Raw genomic sequence first — 16,969 nt, 5'->3', positions numbered from 1 at the left:
TGCTGGCCCCCACTTCTGCATTTATCATGCCAGAGTGGGGAAGGAGCCATGACAGTCCCCGTGAGGCAGGTGCAGTCCGTGCCACACACAGAACGGGCAGCGACTGGCTCGGACGGAGCCCTGTGGCAAGGGATCGGGGCTGAAGGCGACCACAGGCTGAAGACAAGGCCACAGGGAGAATCAGAGGGACCCCGTTACCAGGAGAGAAGTGAGTGCCCTCCCCCGCCCACCTGGCCCAGAGGCGATGAGCCGGCACTTTGTTATCTCAGCTCAGTGCAGGCTGGGGCCTAACAGACCGGAAGGGTGAGATTGCAAAGGACATTGCACTTGTGGCTCCAACTGCCGCCTTGCAGTGGGGCAATGGACCGGTGACCCCCCATGGTCTGAGCCGGGAAGCCCTGGGCCTGGCGCTGCACCTGCACTCTGAGCCGCGAGGCTGTGCAGGGCTGGCTCCCTGGGGGATGCTGCCAGTGGGCCAGGGTATCGGATCGGAGGAGCTGGACCCATCGCAGGTAACAGAGGGGTCGTGTTTAAGGGGGGCTCTGGATCAGCTGCTCCCTCTTGAGTGACACCCGGCACTAAACACCCCCCAGCCTTTGGCACCATGCTCAGAACCCAGAGCGAACCCAACGTCGAACAGCCCTGGAGTCTGACCTGCCGTGTCGCCCGGACCAGGCTCCCAGTACCCAGAGCCCTGCCACGGCGGGGACGTGGTTATGTGGCATGTGCCCGGTGTCCTCGCAAGCGACCTGATGCTGCAAAATGGCACAAAAGCCCCACGGTGCAAGCCAGTCTGCTCTGGGGGGCAATTCTCTCCCTGCCCGGGGCGTGTGAGTGAGGGCCAGCAGCCAACTCCAGTGCCTTGGTCACCCCACAGAGCTTGGGGGCGAGGCAGCTCTCGGGGCCACACAGAGGCGCTGTGCACACTTCAGTGCCACTCTTGGTGCCACAACACTTCGGTTTTACTAACAAAGAATCCTAGAACCCCAGGGCTGGCGGAGCCCTCGGGAATCATCGAATGCAGCCCCCACCCAACGCAGGACCAACCCCCACTCAGTCATCCCAGCCAGGGCTTGGTCAAGCCAGGACGTAAACACCTCTAGGGATGGAGATGAACAGAACCAGTCACAAAACAGACCCCTGTGGAACCCCACTTGTTCTGCCTTCCCAGCAGGATTGTGAACCATTAATAACTACTCTGTGAGTACGGTTATCCAGCCGGTTATGCAACCACCTTATAGTAGCCCCATCTAAGTTGTATTCGCCTAGGTTATTGATACGAATATCATGCGAGACCGTATCAAATGCCTTACTAAAGTCTAGGTATATGACATCCACCGCTTCTCCCTTATCCACAAGACTCGTTATCCTATCAAAGAAAGCTATCAGATTGGTTTGACACGATTTGTTCTTTACAAATCCATGCTGGCTGTTCCCTATCACCTTGCCACTTTCCAAGTGTTTACAGACGATTTCCTTAATTACCTGCTCCATTATCTTCCCTGGCACAGAAGTTAAACTAACTGGTCTGTAGTTTCCTGGGTTGTTCTTATTTCCCTTTTTATAGATGGGCACTAGATTTGCCTTTTCCAGTCTTCTGGAATCTCTCCTGTCTCCCATGATTTTCCAAAGGTGATAACTAGAAGCTCAGATACCTCCTCTATCAGCTCCTTGAGTATTCTAGGATGCATTTCATCAGGCCCTGGTGACATGCAGGCATCTAACTTTTCTAGGTGATTTTTAACTTGTTCTTTTTAAATTTTACCTTCTAAACCTACCCCCTTCCCACTAGCATTCTCTATGTTAGGCATTCCTACAGACTTCTCGGTGAAGACCGAAACAAAGAAGTCATTGAGCATCTCTGCCATTTCCAAGTTCCCTGTTACTGTTTCTCCCTCCTCACTGACCCGTGGGCCTACACTCTCCTTGGTCTTCCTCTTGCTTCTAATGTATTTATAAAAATTCTTCTTGTTGCCCTTTATTCCCGTAGCTAGTTTGAGCTCATTCTGTGCCTTTGCCTTTCTAATCTTGCCCCTGCATTCCCGTGCTGTTTGCCTATATTCATCCTTTGTTATTTGTCCTACTTTCCATTTTTTATAGGACTCCTTTTTTATTTTTAGATCATGCAAGATCTCGTAGTTAAGCCAAGGCGGTCTTCTGCCATATTTTCTGTGTTTCCGACACATCGGAATAGCTTGCTTTTGGGCCCTTAATAATGTCTCTTTGAAAAACTGCCAACTCTCCTCAGTTGTTTTTCTCCTCAGTCTTGATTCCCATGGGACCTTACCTATCAGCTCTCTGAGCTTACCAAAATCCACCTTCCTGAAATCCATTGTCTCTATTTTGCTGTTCTCCCTTCTATCCTTCCTGAGAATTGTGAACTCTGTGATTTCATGATCACTTTCACCCAGGCTGCCTTCCACTTTCAAATTCTCAACTAGTTCCTCCCTATTTGTTAGGATCAAATCTAGAACAGCTTCTCCCCTGGTAGCTTTTTCAACCTTCTGAAATAAAAAGTTGTCTCCCGTGCAGTCCAAGAACTTATTGGATAGTCTGTGCCCCGCTGTGTTATTTTCCCAACATATATCTGGATAGTTGAAGTCCTCAATCATCACCAAATCTTGGGCTTTGCATGATATTGTTAGAAAATCCCGTTGAGAGTGTTTAGGGTAAGTTTAGAGGTGGGAGCAACAGGGGTGATGTTGTGGTCGGTGCTGCCCTGGGCAGAACAGACGGGGAACTTGGCACATGCTCACTGAGGTGCCGGTTGCTGATCCTACAAGCCGTGGTCAATTCAGGGAAGTGGTTTTAAACCGTTTCAGATCACCCCTGGCACGGGGCCCGGCTGTGCAATGGGGTGGATGAGATCCGACTGGCAGTGCTAGAGAGACTGAATCAGAGAATCGTAGAATCACAGGTACGAGAAGGGAAAGGGACCTGGACAGGTCATCGAACCCCGTCCCCTGCCCTCCCGGCAGGACCCAGCACCATCTGGACCATCCCTGCCCGGTGTCTGTCCAACCTAGATGGATCCAGCCAGCCCGATAGGCAGGCCAGAGGGAAAGGTGTCCCAGGGCAGGTGTGAGGTGGCAGGTCAGGAACGGTTCCCAGACTGGACTCATGAGGTGCCATTCGGCTCTGAGGGACCAAACGACCCGGCCGGCAGAAGCTCTTGCTGGTCTGGAGGTTCTTGCACAAGCACCCAGCAGGGGAGTCACTAGCTATCACGTTACTGGATTTTAAGGGGAGCAGCCAGATCCCTGCTGCGCCCACGGGGAGGTGGTGACCCTAAAGTTGGTACAAAGGGGGCCATGGGAGGTGACCAATGAAAGCTTTTGTTCGACTGATTCTGTGTGTGCTCCTCATGTACTCGTGTGATGTATGCGTGTGAAGTTATGAATGTGGCCTCTGTGATGATACTGTGAGTGTTCTCAACTAGAGACAGAGTGATAGCCTGGACTGCCTGCTGTGAGGAAGGAATGGCCAGTCAATGACTATGCTCATTAGGGACCACGGCTCTCAAGGTGCCCAGTACACACCTGAGGGATGCGTCTGGAGCCTGCAAACCAGCCAATGTCATGGCTGCTGACATGGGGCACAGGGATAGGTCAGTGGGCCATGTGACCTGCTCCAGCTTGGAAGGTACCAGGGATGGATATAAAATGCCAAGAGGCGAACTCCATCTGGCCTTCAATTCTGCTACTGATCCCCGAGGCAGCCTTGCGAGGAACAGAGAGCCGGGAACAATCGTTGGCCCATCCTGGCATCGGATGTACAGCAGAGATGTTTAAGATAGCAGTTTGTAACATCTCTGCTGAGAGCCTGCATCGAGAACTGGGTGATTCGATGCATGTCATGTATTCTCCTTAACCATCTAACTCCGTGCTTTTCTTTCTCTTAGTAAAAAACCTTGAGATGTTAGATGCTAAAGGATTGGCCCAGCGTGATCTTGTGGGTAAGATCCAGAGTGTAAATTGACCTGGGATCTGTGGCTGATTCTTTGGGATGGGGAGGACCCATTCAGGGTAGGTGAGATTAGGTCCTATAACCCCTCACCTGTGGGCAGGCCCAGGGCTGATGGTGGCACAGGGAGATCTGGGATGTCTGGGGGGTTTTGCTCGTGAGGCTTCCTTCTGCTTGGATTTGCAGCTGAAGCACTCGGTGTGACTGGTTTGTGGCCTGTTTGGAAAGTTCTCCAGTCTGGGGCTGTAAGCAGCCCCGAGTTTGAGCAATTCACCCTGAGCAGACGCCCTCAGCAGTGTCCAGACCCGGCCCGGTCTGTCACAGCAGCAGAGGGGGTAAGTCTGGGGGAGGCAAGGTCCCTGCTTTGCCCCTGGGGAGGAAGGTGGCCGGGAGGCCGGGCGTTCTCCTCCCCTCCCGTTACTCATCCCCCGCCCCCTGAACAGACGGAGGGGCCCGTGGGATGCTGTCGCTGTCATTCCACTGAACCCCGGGGAACACATGTCCAATGCGGGGGAGGGGGTTAGGGTACTGCATGGTCCTGCTCCTCCCCAGACAGCAGCTTCTCATCACTCGGGGCCTGTGAGTGATCCATGTTCATCACAGCCGGGCAGCAAACACGTGGAGTCTGTCGGGGGATGTGCCAGGCAGCCCTGCATGGGGGAGGCTGGAACAGAAGTGTCCGTCCAGGGGCCTCGGCCAGTGAACCAGGAACGCCCCCCGGGCACGTGGCTGAATTAGCCTCGGTTGGCACCAAACAGCCCTGGCAGCTTTGGCCGGGGCAGGTGCCAACTGGACAAGGCCGAGCTGAGGTCACTGCTGTGGCTGTGGCAGAGACTGTCGCTGGGAGCTGAGGTTTTCCAGGTGGCATCGCATTGGCAGCAGCGAAAAGGAATCTTGGCCTTCCCACCGGGGAAAGAGAAGCCACCGGAGCCGGGAGGAAAACCTGCAGTGCAAGGCAGGGGGCCAGGCCGCTGCTGTGGGGCCTGAGCACAGAAGGAAAACACAGGCTTCTAACTGCAAGTGATCTGGGCATGCTGGAGACGTGGCCCGAGGCCAACAGGATGGAGGAGAAATGCGAAGGGCCCCGCCAGGCAGGTGCAGTCCATGCCACACACAGGGAACGGGCAGAGACTGGCTTGGACGGAGCCCTGTGGCAAGGGATAGGGGCTCAGGGGGGGCACAGGCCGAATGCAAGGGCACAGGGAGAGTCAGAGGAACCCCGTTACCAGGAGAGCTGTGAGTGCCCCCCCGCCCACCTGGCCCTGAGGCGATGAGCCGGCACTTTCTTATCTCAGCTCAGGGCGGGCTGGGGCCTAACGGACCGGAACGGTGAGATTGCAAAGGACATTGCAGTTCTGGCCCCAACTGCTGCCTTGCAGTGGGGCAATGGACCTGTGACCCCCCATGGTGTGAGCCGGGGAACCCTGGGCCTGGCGTTGTGCCCACGCTCCGAGCCCTGAGCCTGTGCAGGGCTGGCTCCCTGAGAGATGCTGCCAGTGGGTCGGGGTATCAGATCAGAGGAGCTGGACCCTTTGCAGGTAACAGAGGGGTCATGTCTAAGGGGGGCTCTGGATCAGCTGCTCCCTCCTGCCATGTTGCCCGGATCAGGCTCCCCTGTACCCAGAAACCTGCCACGGCAGGGATGTGGTGACATGGCATGTGCCCAGTGTCCTCACAAAGGACCTGATGCTGCAAAGTGGCACAAAAGCCCCACGGTGCAAGCCAGTCTGCTCTGGGGGGCAATTCTCACCCTGCCCAGGGCGTGTGAGTGAGGGCCAGCAGCCAACTCCAGCGCCTTGGTCACCCCACAGAGCTTGGGGGGCCAGGCAGCTCTCGAGGCCACACATAGGCGCTGTGCACACTTCAGTGCCACTCTCGGAGCCACAACGCTTCGGTTTTACTAACAAAGAATCCGAGAACCCCAGGGCTGGCGGAGCCCTCAGGAATCATCGAGTGCAGCCCCCGCCCAACGCAGGACCAACCCCCACTCAGTCATCCCAGACAGGGCTTGGTCAAGCTGGAACGTAAACACCTCTAGGGATGGAGATTCCACCCCCTCCCCAGGGAACCCGGCCTAGTGCTTCCCAACCCGCCATGGGAAATAGTTTGTGCTAATATCCAACCTAGACCTCCCCCACTGCAACCTGAGACCATTGCTCCTCATTCTGCCCCCACTAAGAACAGCCTCTCGCCAGCCTCTTTAGAACTCCCCCTTTAGGGGTACGTCTAAACTACATGCCTCTGTCGGCAGAGGCATATAGATTTGTTTGTTCAACAAAGGCAAATGAAGCCGCGATTTAAATGATCGCGGCTTCATTTCCATTTACATGGCTGCCGCGCTGAGCCGACAAACAGCTGATCAGCTGTTTGTCAGCTCAGCGTAGCAGCCATGTAAATGTAAATGAAGCCGCGATCATTTAAATCGTGGCTTCATTTGCCTTTGCTGATCTGTCTAATCTACATGCCTCTGCCGACAGAGGCATGTAGTCTAGACACAGCCTAGGAAGCTAATGGCTGCTCTTAAATCCACCTCACTCTGCTCTTCTGCAGAGTAAGTGTAGGGCCAGTGTAGACACCCCATTGGATTGGATTGCTTGAATCGGCCCCTGACAGGTGTCCCATAAAGCCCATCCTGATGGCTCTGGGCAGCGCTGTGAGACTAGGCCCCGTGTTCTTTATGGGAGGATTGTGGCGTTGCGACAATGGTTGTATTCAGTGCAGGATGGGTCACGTGAGGTGTCACGGCAGAGGCTACAAGTTCCTGGCTACGGCTGTTCTATTGTCTGCATGGACCATGTCTGCACCTTGAGCTAGGAACGTGGACAAGACACCAACCACCAACATACAGAGCCAGGCAACAGACCACGGTCTGGCGGGTGAGTCAATGGGCCGTTAGGGGGAAGAGTGACCGAGAAGGAGCTAATCGCCCACCTTCCCCAGACAGGTTCTGAGCTGCTGCGTTGAGACTGCAGGGTCATGTGATCATGCTCCCTGGTACTAGCCTCCATCCTAGACTGCTAGTCGTTTTCCACAAACAGAGGCTGGGAGCTGTGGAGACGGGACAGGACGGGAACTCCAGCCCAGGGCAGAAAATGTCACAGCGGGCAGTGGAAATCACGGACTGTGAGACTTCCCTGACCACCGGGACATGCTCGTTGCCTTGCTTATAATTACGTACAATTGATCTGTCTGCAGTTAATAAACCAGTCTGACATCTGACCGAAACAGTGTTTTAGCTGGAATCTCAGTGTGGGTTTGAAAGGCTGGTGTGTCCTCTCCACACTGAGGGAGGGGCAGACTGTGTAATGAATGTCCACTGGCCAAGACCACGATAGCTAACGAAACCATCGACATGTTTTGTGAGTCTTTAAAGTGCTACCAGACCATTTGTTGTTTTCCAAGTTTATCCTCATTTTTCTATTACTTCTCATTCGTTTGTTTTCAGAACGGCTCCTCTATGAACAGAACTTCTTCATTCTATGAAGTCCTCGCACACGCATGAAACCACAAGGCCACTTGAAGGGTATTCAGCCTGCTCGGCGCACACCATGGGTCTGCTGTGGTCTCTCCTGCAATCAGAGAGGCGTCCATCCGGCCCCACAAACCTCTGCCTGCCTCAGTTGCCTGCGGGAGACTGGTCAGTGTTGCCGGATTCATATTTTGTCCTTGGAGAGCAAGGCTGGACTCCGATCATTTTGAGAATCAGCTGCCTCTAAGGTTGAATGAATGTTTTTGTAAATAATCATTGCAATGGTAAAATGCTAGAAATGCCCATGTGTGAGTGTGGACAAAATAAATACATTTCTGTCTTGTATTTGATTTGGTCTCTCTTTAGTTTTATAAATGAAGGTTGCGACTACATTTACATTCCAGATTTGAAATATAAATGTACAGTATATGTGTATTATACACACACACACACACACACACACATATGCACACATATAAGGATATAAATGCATGGATATTATATACATCTATATATATACACACACACACACACACACATACATATGCACACATATAAGGATATAAATGCATGGATATTATATACATCTATCTATATATATATATATATATACACATACATACACACACACACACACAGTGCTTTTTTGATGACGATGTGCCCCAGGTCCGCATACCAGCTCCTGTTTTCCCATCTTACTTGAATCAAATGAGATTCCCCTCTGGTGTACCAGCACATGGTTCCTGGAATGGCGTGGCACTTGACGGAAGCGCGTGTGGGACACACGGCTCTTAAAGGGGCCACGACTGCATTTTTTTTCCCTCAACAATTTTGAGGCTAGAGTGCCCGCACCTTTATGCCTACAATGTGTATGTGTGTGTGTGTGTGTGTGTGTGTGTGTCTGTCTGTCTGTGTGTCTTTGTGTGTGTATGTATATATGAATATGCATATATATGTGTGTGAATATATGTGTGAAAAATAAAGTTACCCTACAATAACGCAGTTAGTTACCCATAGCTTTCAATGGGAACGTTACTTTTTACTTCTGGATATCTGAGTACAATTGAGATGTGATACTTTTGTACTTTTACTCAAGTCATTTTCCAGGAGGATACTTTGACTTCTACTGAGTTACATGTTTTTCACAGTAGCAGTACTTTTACTCAAGTGACTTTTATCGGTACTTTTTCCACCACTGACTGTGACCCCAGACTCCTGCCCCAATCCTCTCTATTCCTCCACTTGAAATTCAGCTTAAAAGACTCGTGTGGCCAGGGACAGGACTTCCGACCTGCCTACCAGAGAGATCTCACAAAGCACGGGTCCATGGGGATGCGGTATCCAGCGGGCGTGGTTGTCGGGATCTGGCACGGATCCCCTCTCAGCCCGGGGCCGTACGATGCCTCTATTAGTGCTCTGGGTGGAGACCCAGTCCTGCTCCTAAGCCTAGGCCCAACCTACCTCCCTCTGAGGTCCCCTCCCTCCTTTCCAGTTGGGACCAGGCTGCTCAGGACCAGAGGGGGCTGGATGGACCCATCTACATGGGGCAGAGGAGACACACACAGACCTGCATGCTCAGGAGAATTTATTGCTGTAGAATTGCAGCCATGGAGGGGGAGAGAGGGAGGGGGCAGAGGTGTAACTAGCACAGAGACACTGGGGGGAGGCAGTTTGCAGAGGAGGACCTGAGAGCTGCTATCTCAGGAAGGGGCAGGACTGGCCCTGGATGCAGCAAAGGAGCCGAAAGTCTGGGATGTTGCCTGATCGTGTCCCAGGGGCCTGGTTCTTTGTAGCCCAGGCGCTGAGCTCCCCGTCGGACCCAGGCGAGCGGCCCCCTCGCTAGAGTCCGTACTTGCAGAGATAGGGGTGTTTCCATTCACAGGGAGCATCATTCCAGTTCTTATAACCTAGAAGGCAAGACAGAAATCACTCGGGAGGGGGAAGGGCAAGTGGGTGGTGCCTGCCCTGGCAGTGCCCCCTCCCCCGATGGCATCGTGCGGAGAGACGACCCCCGGCTGTGTCACCCATTCCCAGCCTCTGACAAAGTTTTTCTTATTGTCCAGCCCGAGCGTCTCTTGCTGCAATTCAAACCCTTCGCTTCTTGTCCTGCCACCAGAGGTTACTGAGGAAAGTTTTCTCCCTGCTCCTTGCAACCCCCTTTAGGTATTTGGAAGCTGCTCTCCTGCCCCCTCTCCGTCTTCTCCTCTCCACAAGGAACAAACCCCATTTTGTCAACCTTCCCTCCCAGCTCATGTGCTCGAGAAGGTTCATCAGTTTCATTGCTCTGGACCTTCTCCAGTTTGTCCATATTTTCCCTGCAATGTGGTGCCAGAACTGGACACACTATTCCAGCTGAGGCCAATGTGGGGCAGAGCAGAGCAGAAGAATCGCTTCTCGGGTCTGGCTCCCAACACTCCGGTTCATGCCGCCCAGAAGGAGGTTTTCTGTTTTTGGCAGCCGTGTGGCACTTGTTGATGTGAAGTGATGGGATTAGAACAGCCCCTCTCCCGGACATGTGAGCCGTGGCCAGAAAGGGTATGTCTACACTACAAAGTTAATTCGAACTAACAGACATTAGTTCGAACTAACTTTAATGGGCACTACACATACAAACCGCTAGTTGGAACTTAATTCGAACTAGCGGAGCACTTAATGCGAACTAGGTAAACCTCATTCCACGAGGACTAACGCCTAGTTCGAATTAAGTAGTTTGAATTAAGGGCTGTGTGGCTACTTGATTCGAACTAGTGAGAGGCTAGCCCTCCCCAGCTTGCCCTGGTGGCCACTCTGGGCACCACCAGGGAAACTCTTTTGCCCCCCTCCTGGCCCCAGAGCCCTTAAAGGGGCAAGATCTGGCTACGGTGCCCGTGCCAGGTGCAAGCCTGCCAGCACCCAGCCAGCAGACCCTACACCTGGCACAGCACGAGCCAGCCACCCACTGCTACCTACCCCTCTACCTTTCTGTTATTAGTTTGAAGCCTGCTACCCATTCATTTCATTTGGTGTCCTCTAGTCCTTCTATTATGGGAACTAATGAAGAACTTTTCTTTATGCACCCTCTCTACACCACTCATGATTTTATAGTCCTCTATCATATCCCCCCTCAGTCTCCTCTTTTCTAAGCTGAAAAGTCCCAGTCTCTTTAGCCTCTCTTCATATGGGACCTGTTCCCAACCCCTGATCATTTTAGTTGCCCTTTTCTGAACCTTTTCCAAGGCCAAAATATCTTTTCTGGGGTGAGGAGATCACATCTGTACACAGTACTGAAGATATGGCGTGCCACAGTTTGATACTTCTCCTCCTCCTTCTTCTCCTGTCTTCCCCCTTCCAGCTCCATCCTCCCAGGTTTCCTCCTCCCCTCTCCCACCCTCTCTCTTCCCCTCTCCCACCTCCCTTTCCCAGTCTCTCCGAGTTTTGTTCAATAAAGAGAGTTTCTATTTTTGAACACACGTGTCCTTTATTTTGTACACCAGGAAGGGGGGCTAGGAAGGGGTAAGTGGAAGGAGGTGAGGGAGGAATGGGGTACGAGCCCCCGAAGGGTAGGACTGGGGTGGCTCTGCGGGATTCTCGGGGTGGAAGCTCTCCTGCAGCCTCCCGCTTGATCACACACCCCCCCGGATGGCAGCCTGAGGCAAGTGCAGTTGGGCTGATGGCCGAGTGCTGTGATGTGCCGAGTGTGGGCACTCAGGGCACTCCAAACCAGGACTGCTTTGCTGTCCTTCATCGACTTAGACAAGCGGGGAACCCCTGAGAACTGTCTGTCCGGGGTGGGGGTCAGGTCCCTTTGAGCACAGCCCTTGGCTAGCCTGAGGCAGCAGCTCCACGCTCTAAGTCCTAACCTGACACCCTGCCGGCACTGCTTCCGGCCAGCCTTAACCTCGGTTCAGGGTCCACTCAATGTGGACATGCTAGTTCGAATTAGCAAAATGCTAATTCAAACTAGTTTTTAGGTCTAGATGCACTAGTTCGAATTAGCTTAGTTCGAATTAACTAATTTGAATTAAGTTAGTTCGAATTAGTGCTGTAGTGTAGACATACCCAAAGGGGTTAAACAATCCCTGGCCAAACGGCTGGGAGTGAACTTGTCCGGGCGTGTGGGAGCAGTTGGCCAGTGACAAGTAGGACCGGCCAGGGCTGGGAGGCACATGGACGGTGAATTAGAGGGAAGACTAGTTGGACGTGGGTACTTGGACCTTAGAGATGCTACCATGGAAACAGACATTTCCTGTGTCACAGAGATCAGCTGGGGGAGCCGGGGGAGAGGCAGGGAGACGGGACAGGAGGCCAGGCCCTCAGTGGGCTGTGTGGTGTGCACAGGGTCCTGGCGGGGCTCCTTTGCTGGAGCAGGTGTGTTTGAGCCTCTGCTTACCAAAGGCGGCCATCAGCTCGCCACAGTACTCCCTGCCTCCACTGTTGTTTGGTTCTCCTGTGCTTACCGGTGTGGGCCAGCAGCTGGACACAGAACTCATTGCCTAAGGCGTTGTTTGGTTCGCCGATGTTCCAAGCTTTGTAGCGAAAGAGGGAGCCATCTGACCACACCCAGGTCTTGCCCTGCAGATCCAGGGGAGAAAGGTTGTGGGGAGCCGGGCAGAAGAGACCCTGGTGATGCGGCACCATAGACACACCAAACCCGCATGCAGCAGGGCCCTGCTCAGGCCGGGGCGAGGGCGGGGGAAGGGTCAGCCCAGAGACACGGACGTCACAGTAACGCTCAGCCCCTCAACTTTCCCTTCTGCCCCCCAAGCCCTTCACCGACGGACCAAATCCCCGCCCCAAGCTGCAGTCACTCGGGTGGGGGGTGGCAGTCCCCAGTGGCCAAGGCCTGCCGGGGGGGCAGGGGGCTTCCTGTGCTGGTCTCAGCCGGTGGGAGCAAAATCGACGTGTGTCTGTGATGGAGACGCTGGGGGTCGGGGGAGGGGACTCGGGGCCGTTTCCCTCTCGAGGGCTCAGCGCCAGCCTGGCCCCAAGGCAGCAGGACCGGTAGCTCCGGACACTCAGAGCAGGGGACAAGGGGCTGGTCACTGTAAGGGCCTGGCTCTGGCCTGGCCTCGGCTCTCGGGGGGACTGGCTGGGTTTGGGGGGCACAGAACTAGCTCCATGCAGTGCCGGGGGAGGGGGAGCTGGATGGCTGAGCAGGCTGGAGAACGGCTCACAGCGCCTCCCCCTCCCGCATGGGGCCCGGCCCAGCCTCTGCTCTGGGGCAGGGAGCCAAGGCCCGAGTCTGCGGGAGGCTCCAAGCTGCGACCCTCGTCCCATCCCCTGTCCAGAGCCGCCCTGAGCAGGGGGCAGGAAATGGATGGAGCAGAGCTCGGATGGAGCTCGATGAAGTTACGCAGGGCAGCTGTGATGGGGCTGCCGCCCTGGAGGTTCTTGCCTGGGCTCCTTCCTAGCCAGTGACGGGTCCCCCTGCCCCTCCCTGCCCGGTGGATCTCGGGCTCCCCTACAGAGAACCAGGCCAGGGCGGGACCCCCAGGCCGAGGGAGCGACCAGCAGTCGGGGGTGTTCAGAGTTTCAAGTCTTGGGCAGGGAAAAGCAGCTGGAAAACGTGGGGTGGGGATGGGAGACAGGCTGTGGGAGGGAGGGAGAGGGCTCGTCACAGTGCATGGGCCGGGAGGGGGAAGAGAGGGGGCTACTGGGCACAGGGGGAGGGCTTGGCAGGGGCTGGGAGGGGGAAGGGAGATGGGGCAGTAGTTGGGGAGGCAGGTGCAGGTCAAAGGTCAGCCTGAGGTTGGGGGGACCAGGTCTGGGCTGTATTTGGGGGGGAGAAGCCAGAGGGGAGGGGGAGGTTACTATAGGATGGGGACGGAAAGGGGGTGGGGGGCAGGGGTGACAGGGCAGTGCAGAGGGGAGACACTGGTGCCCATGAGAGGGTAAGGGGTAGCAGTGGGGGAGGGAGACCCTGGTCGCCACATGAAGGGATCGTGGGGCTTTGGAGCCAGAGCCGTGGGGCCGGGCGCTCACCTTGCTGGGGTTGTGGAGTCCGATCCAGACGTGATCCGTGGAGGTCAGTGTTCCGAGGTAGTTGGCCACCGCGCCCCTTTCTGCGTCATTGAGGATGGAGGCCAGATGGGCCCTGGTCCGGTCATACTGACACTGCGTCTGCAGAGGGACATGGGCCAGGCCTGTCACCCTGGCGGAGGATGCTCATTGACTTATGTGGGGTCCTCCCCCACCCGGCTGCAGCGGGGCAGGGGCGGATGAGGGGAGAGCGAGTCCCCTCTCGGAGCCTGTTCCTGCGCCCCAGGGCCAGTCCCCAGATGATTCATATCACCCCCCCCCCCCACCGCTTCAACCCCCACCCCCGGAGCCAGTCACCAAACCCACTACCCTGCCCCACCCCATGGATCCTGGAGACAAGCCTCCTACCTCAGCATCTAACCAGGTCAGCTGCTCAGAGAAGAACTTAAAGCAGTGGTCTCTGTAGTGGAACCAGCCACGGTGACAGTGGGCTGTGGTGTTTATTCCCAGTCCAGTCCGGAGAGCGCTCACACGTCGGGGAGTGGCTGTTGTGGCGGCGAGAGAGGGAGCGGAGCTGTCAGGAGCTGCCCGTCTTGCTCATCCAGACTTCCAAAACCGCTGTGACACTTTGTTCTTTCCCAAAATGGCCCCTCAGCTGAACCGGCTGTCCCCCCCCCCCCCATTTCGCTGTGGCAGTGAGGTTGTGCTACCGACAATGACTGCTGTCCACTCCCCCTTGGCGGTGTCCTCAAGGAATATGGCCTCCTCCTGACTTCTGTGCCAGGGCGCTGGGGAGGTCGACACAAAGGAGCAGCAGGGTGGTAGAGTCAGAGCAGATGGGGACTGTGGGGTGAGGGCGGGGAGCACTGGGAGTCAGGGTGACACTGGTGGGGCAGGGAGCAGAAGGGAAGTTGGGGCACAGGGGTACAGCACAGGCTGAAGGGACCCCACGTGCTCGTTTGCCAACCTAGGGACGGGGCTTTAAACTAGGTTGAAAAGAGGCAGGTGGCAAAATCCCAGAGGTGACCTTAACAGAGGCTACGTGTGGGGTGGGAAACAGAAAACTGCAAAAGTGGAAGTGGAGGGAGCAGCAAGAGGGAGAACCGTGCGGGAAGGGCCTCTCAGACGTCTGCACACCAATGCAAGGAGGAGCTCCCTAAAAAGAGGGGGAAGCAGTGATGCCAACTCCCACACGAGGAGGAGGAGGAGGAGGTATTCCCAGAACAAACTATACAAAATAGGAACAGAAATATCCTATCAATAGAAAGCAGAGGAGCCGGTCGGAATTGGGGGACTCCAGTTTCCCGGCTCTTGGTTGGGAAAACGTGAACATTTCACAATGTCCTTGGGCCGTATGAGGAGTGAAGGGGAAGAAGGTCCGAGGGGAACAGTCACCTCAGGGCTAATTCTGACTCACAAGGAGAAATTGGTTGTGGATCTGAGGTTTTAAGGCAGCGAGGAGAAAGTGCCCCTGAACGCGCAGAAGGAGGGAAGGGAAGGAGTGAGCATCGGCAGCAACAGCAATGGCATTGAACGAGGGTTATTTAATAAGCTCAGAACTGGCCGGTGAGGGCTCATGGGAGGAAAGTCGAGGAGAAAAGGGAGTTCCGCAGAGCTGGCCGTGTCTCCAAGAGACGATATTAAAGGTGCAACGGCGCATTCTCCCCACGCAGGGGCTGAGCTGCTGGCCGGGGTCTGGATCGATGGGTCGGGTGGGGCAGGATCTCGGGGGACCCAGCTCTGATGGCTGCTCCCCCACGGTGGGGCTGGGCCCCCTGGGTGAAATGACTTCACGTCCCCTCGGGGTAAACAGAGCCTGGGGTCTCCAGGCCGAGGGGCCGAGCAGGGACTCACCTTCCAGCGAGGGGTTAAAGATCAGGCAGCCGAGGAGGCAGAGGCTGAAGAAGGCGACTGGGCCCATCGTCTCGCTTCCCTGGGGAGAAAACACACAAGGGGGATGGGCGGGGGAGCCTGACACCCCCCTGGAAAAACTCCACCCCCCCATGGGGCATTTCCCGGGGAGGGGTTCTGGGGGGGGCTGTGCGCTAAGGAGCCTGGCCAGGCTGAAGGGCCCAGAGGGATCCCAGCCCCCAGCCTCGGGGTCCCTGCTCAGAGCCCATCTCCCTGGCTCCAAAGGGCCCTTTGGTTCTCCCCCTCGCTGAGCCGCGCCCCAGGGACAGAACCGGACACCCAGCAGGGAGCCGGGTCCCAGCTCCGCAGGGCCTGGGCTCTGCAAGCCGCACGGCCAGGGCCCCCCACACCAGGGCTGCAGGGGGGGACCCCAGAGGGCAGCAGGGAGGCCGGGATCACTCAGGGGCCCCAGGAACCGGATCCTCAGCACAGTGATTCTCAGAAGGGGCATTTGCCACCCCCGCTGCCCCTCCCCCAGTGCTGGGCTGGCAGGGCCCCACGCAGCCCCCCCATGGGACCGGGAGGGGGGAGCAGGCGGCGGGAGGGGGGAGTTTGGAAGGGACCCAGGGCCAGGCGGGGGGCCGGTCTGTGAGCACATGGCTGGAATGGCAGCAGCAGGGGCAGCCCCTCGGCCACAGTCTTCTGGCCAGTGAGCGGGGTGAGTGCTGGGAGCACAGAGCCTCTTGTCTCCATCCAGCGCCTGGGGCACCAAAACCCACTGACCCCCCCCCCCCCCCCGGGGCCTTTTCCCCACTCAGTGTGCACGGGAAGCAGTGAGACCCAGAGGGGTTCCTGGCGCTCACAAGGCACCAGCCCAGCAATGGCCCCGCTGCCACCAGCCACCAGCGCAGGGGGAGACGTGGGAGGGAGCCGGGGACTCGCCTGATTGTCGCTGGGGAGCTGCTCTGGTGCCGGGTCGGTCCAAGTGCAGCCTGACGGGGCACTGGCCCTGCCTGGGCATTTATAGACCAGTGGGGGAGGGGCTGAGAGGGGACCAGTTATCGATAGTGAACATGCAAAGCTGTAAAGATGGCAGATACAGTCACTTCCTGCCCAGGCAAGCACAGATAAGAGGAGCCAAGACCGACCTGCCAAGCGGGCTGTGGCCAGGCGCATGTGCTTGTCAGGGCTCAGCTAAGAGATACGGTAAAAGCTGGTCCTTCTCTCTCCCCCTGGCAGCACTAACGTCTGTGGACCAGTCAAAGCAGGGAGCGGTGGCAAGTGCTTTGGGGGATAGAAATAAAATTCAAAATGATTTGGACAAACCAGAGAAATGGTCTGAGGTAAATGGGATGACATTCAGTGAGGAGAAATGCAGAGCGCTCCACTTAGGAAGGAACAACTGCAGCCAAAATGTAGGATTATATAAGAATATAATAAGTATTTTGAAGGCTCTAAGTTCTCTATGTTTGGCTTATGAACTCTGTATCCTTCTGTCTCACCTTCCGAGCCACCTTTTCTGATTAGCGGGTAGGAATGGCTTGCGCTGTTGGTAGATACGCCTTGGTATGCTCATAATGCAGACCCTGGTGTTAAGGCAGGAAGAGACCACAGCTTCTATGGTCATTTACTCTATCTTAGGACACGGCTTCATTGCAATGTTTGCTATTAGGTCTTGCTTCTTGCCTACCTCATAAACTAAGCTGTTGTCATTCTTCCACTCTACTC

General features: G+C 55.7%; 1 protein-coding gene across 2 annotated transcripts; it reads right to left on the bottom strand.

Moving 5' to 3' along the window:
- Positions 1-8,328: 8,328 nt before the first annotated feature.
- LOC142826475 (C-type lectin BfL-2-like) lies at positions 8,329-15,365 on the bottom strand. Of its 2 annotated transcripts, none has more exons than XM_075918935.1 (5): positions 15,245-15,365; positions 13,799-13,935; positions 13,394-13,531; positions 11,802-11,983; positions 8,329-9,339 (listed from the first exon to the last, which is right to left on the bottom strand). In XM_075918935.1, exons 1-5 carry the CDS (start codon positions 15,309-15,311, stop codon positions 9,333-9,335), a joined length of 531 nt encoding a protein of 176 aa, XP_075775050.1. In that variant the 5' UTR covers positions 15,312-15,365; the 3' UTR covers positions 8,329-9,332. The 2 variants fall into 2 exon arrangements, with proteins under 2 accessions (XP_075775050.1, XP_075775054.1); XM_075918939.1 differs by having other exon boundaries at positions 8,338-9,339; positions 11,869-11,983.
- Positions 15,366-16,969: the final 1,604 nt, after the last annotated feature.

This window comes from Pelodiscus sinensis, chromosome 1, assembly GCF_049634645.1.
Source record: "Pelodiscus sinensis isolate JC-2024 chromosome 1, ASM4963464v1, whole genome shotgun sequence".
Taxonomy (NCBI): Eukaryota; Metazoa; Chordata; order Testudines; family Trionychidae; genus Pelodiscus; species Pelodiscus sinensis.
This window is presented reverse-complemented; position numbering and strand designations above follow the sequence as displayed.

What these genes read in the sequence shown, in the direction of transcription:
- LOC142826475 (XM_075918935.1), bottom strand. Translation starts at nt 15,311, where the DNA reads ATGGGCCCAGTCGCCTTCTTCAGCCTCTGCCTCCTCGGCTGCCTGATC. An exon ending in CTTTAACCCCTCGCTGGAAG is followed by an intron (nt 13,936 to 15,244) that starts GTGAGTCCCTGC and finishes CCGCCACAACAG; the next exon opens with CCACTCCCCGACGTGTGAGC. An exon ending in GACTCCACAACCCCAGCAAG is followed by an intron (nt 11,984 to 13,393) that starts GTGAGCGCCCGG and finishes CTGGATCTGCAG; the next exon opens with GGCAAGACCTGGGTGTGGTC.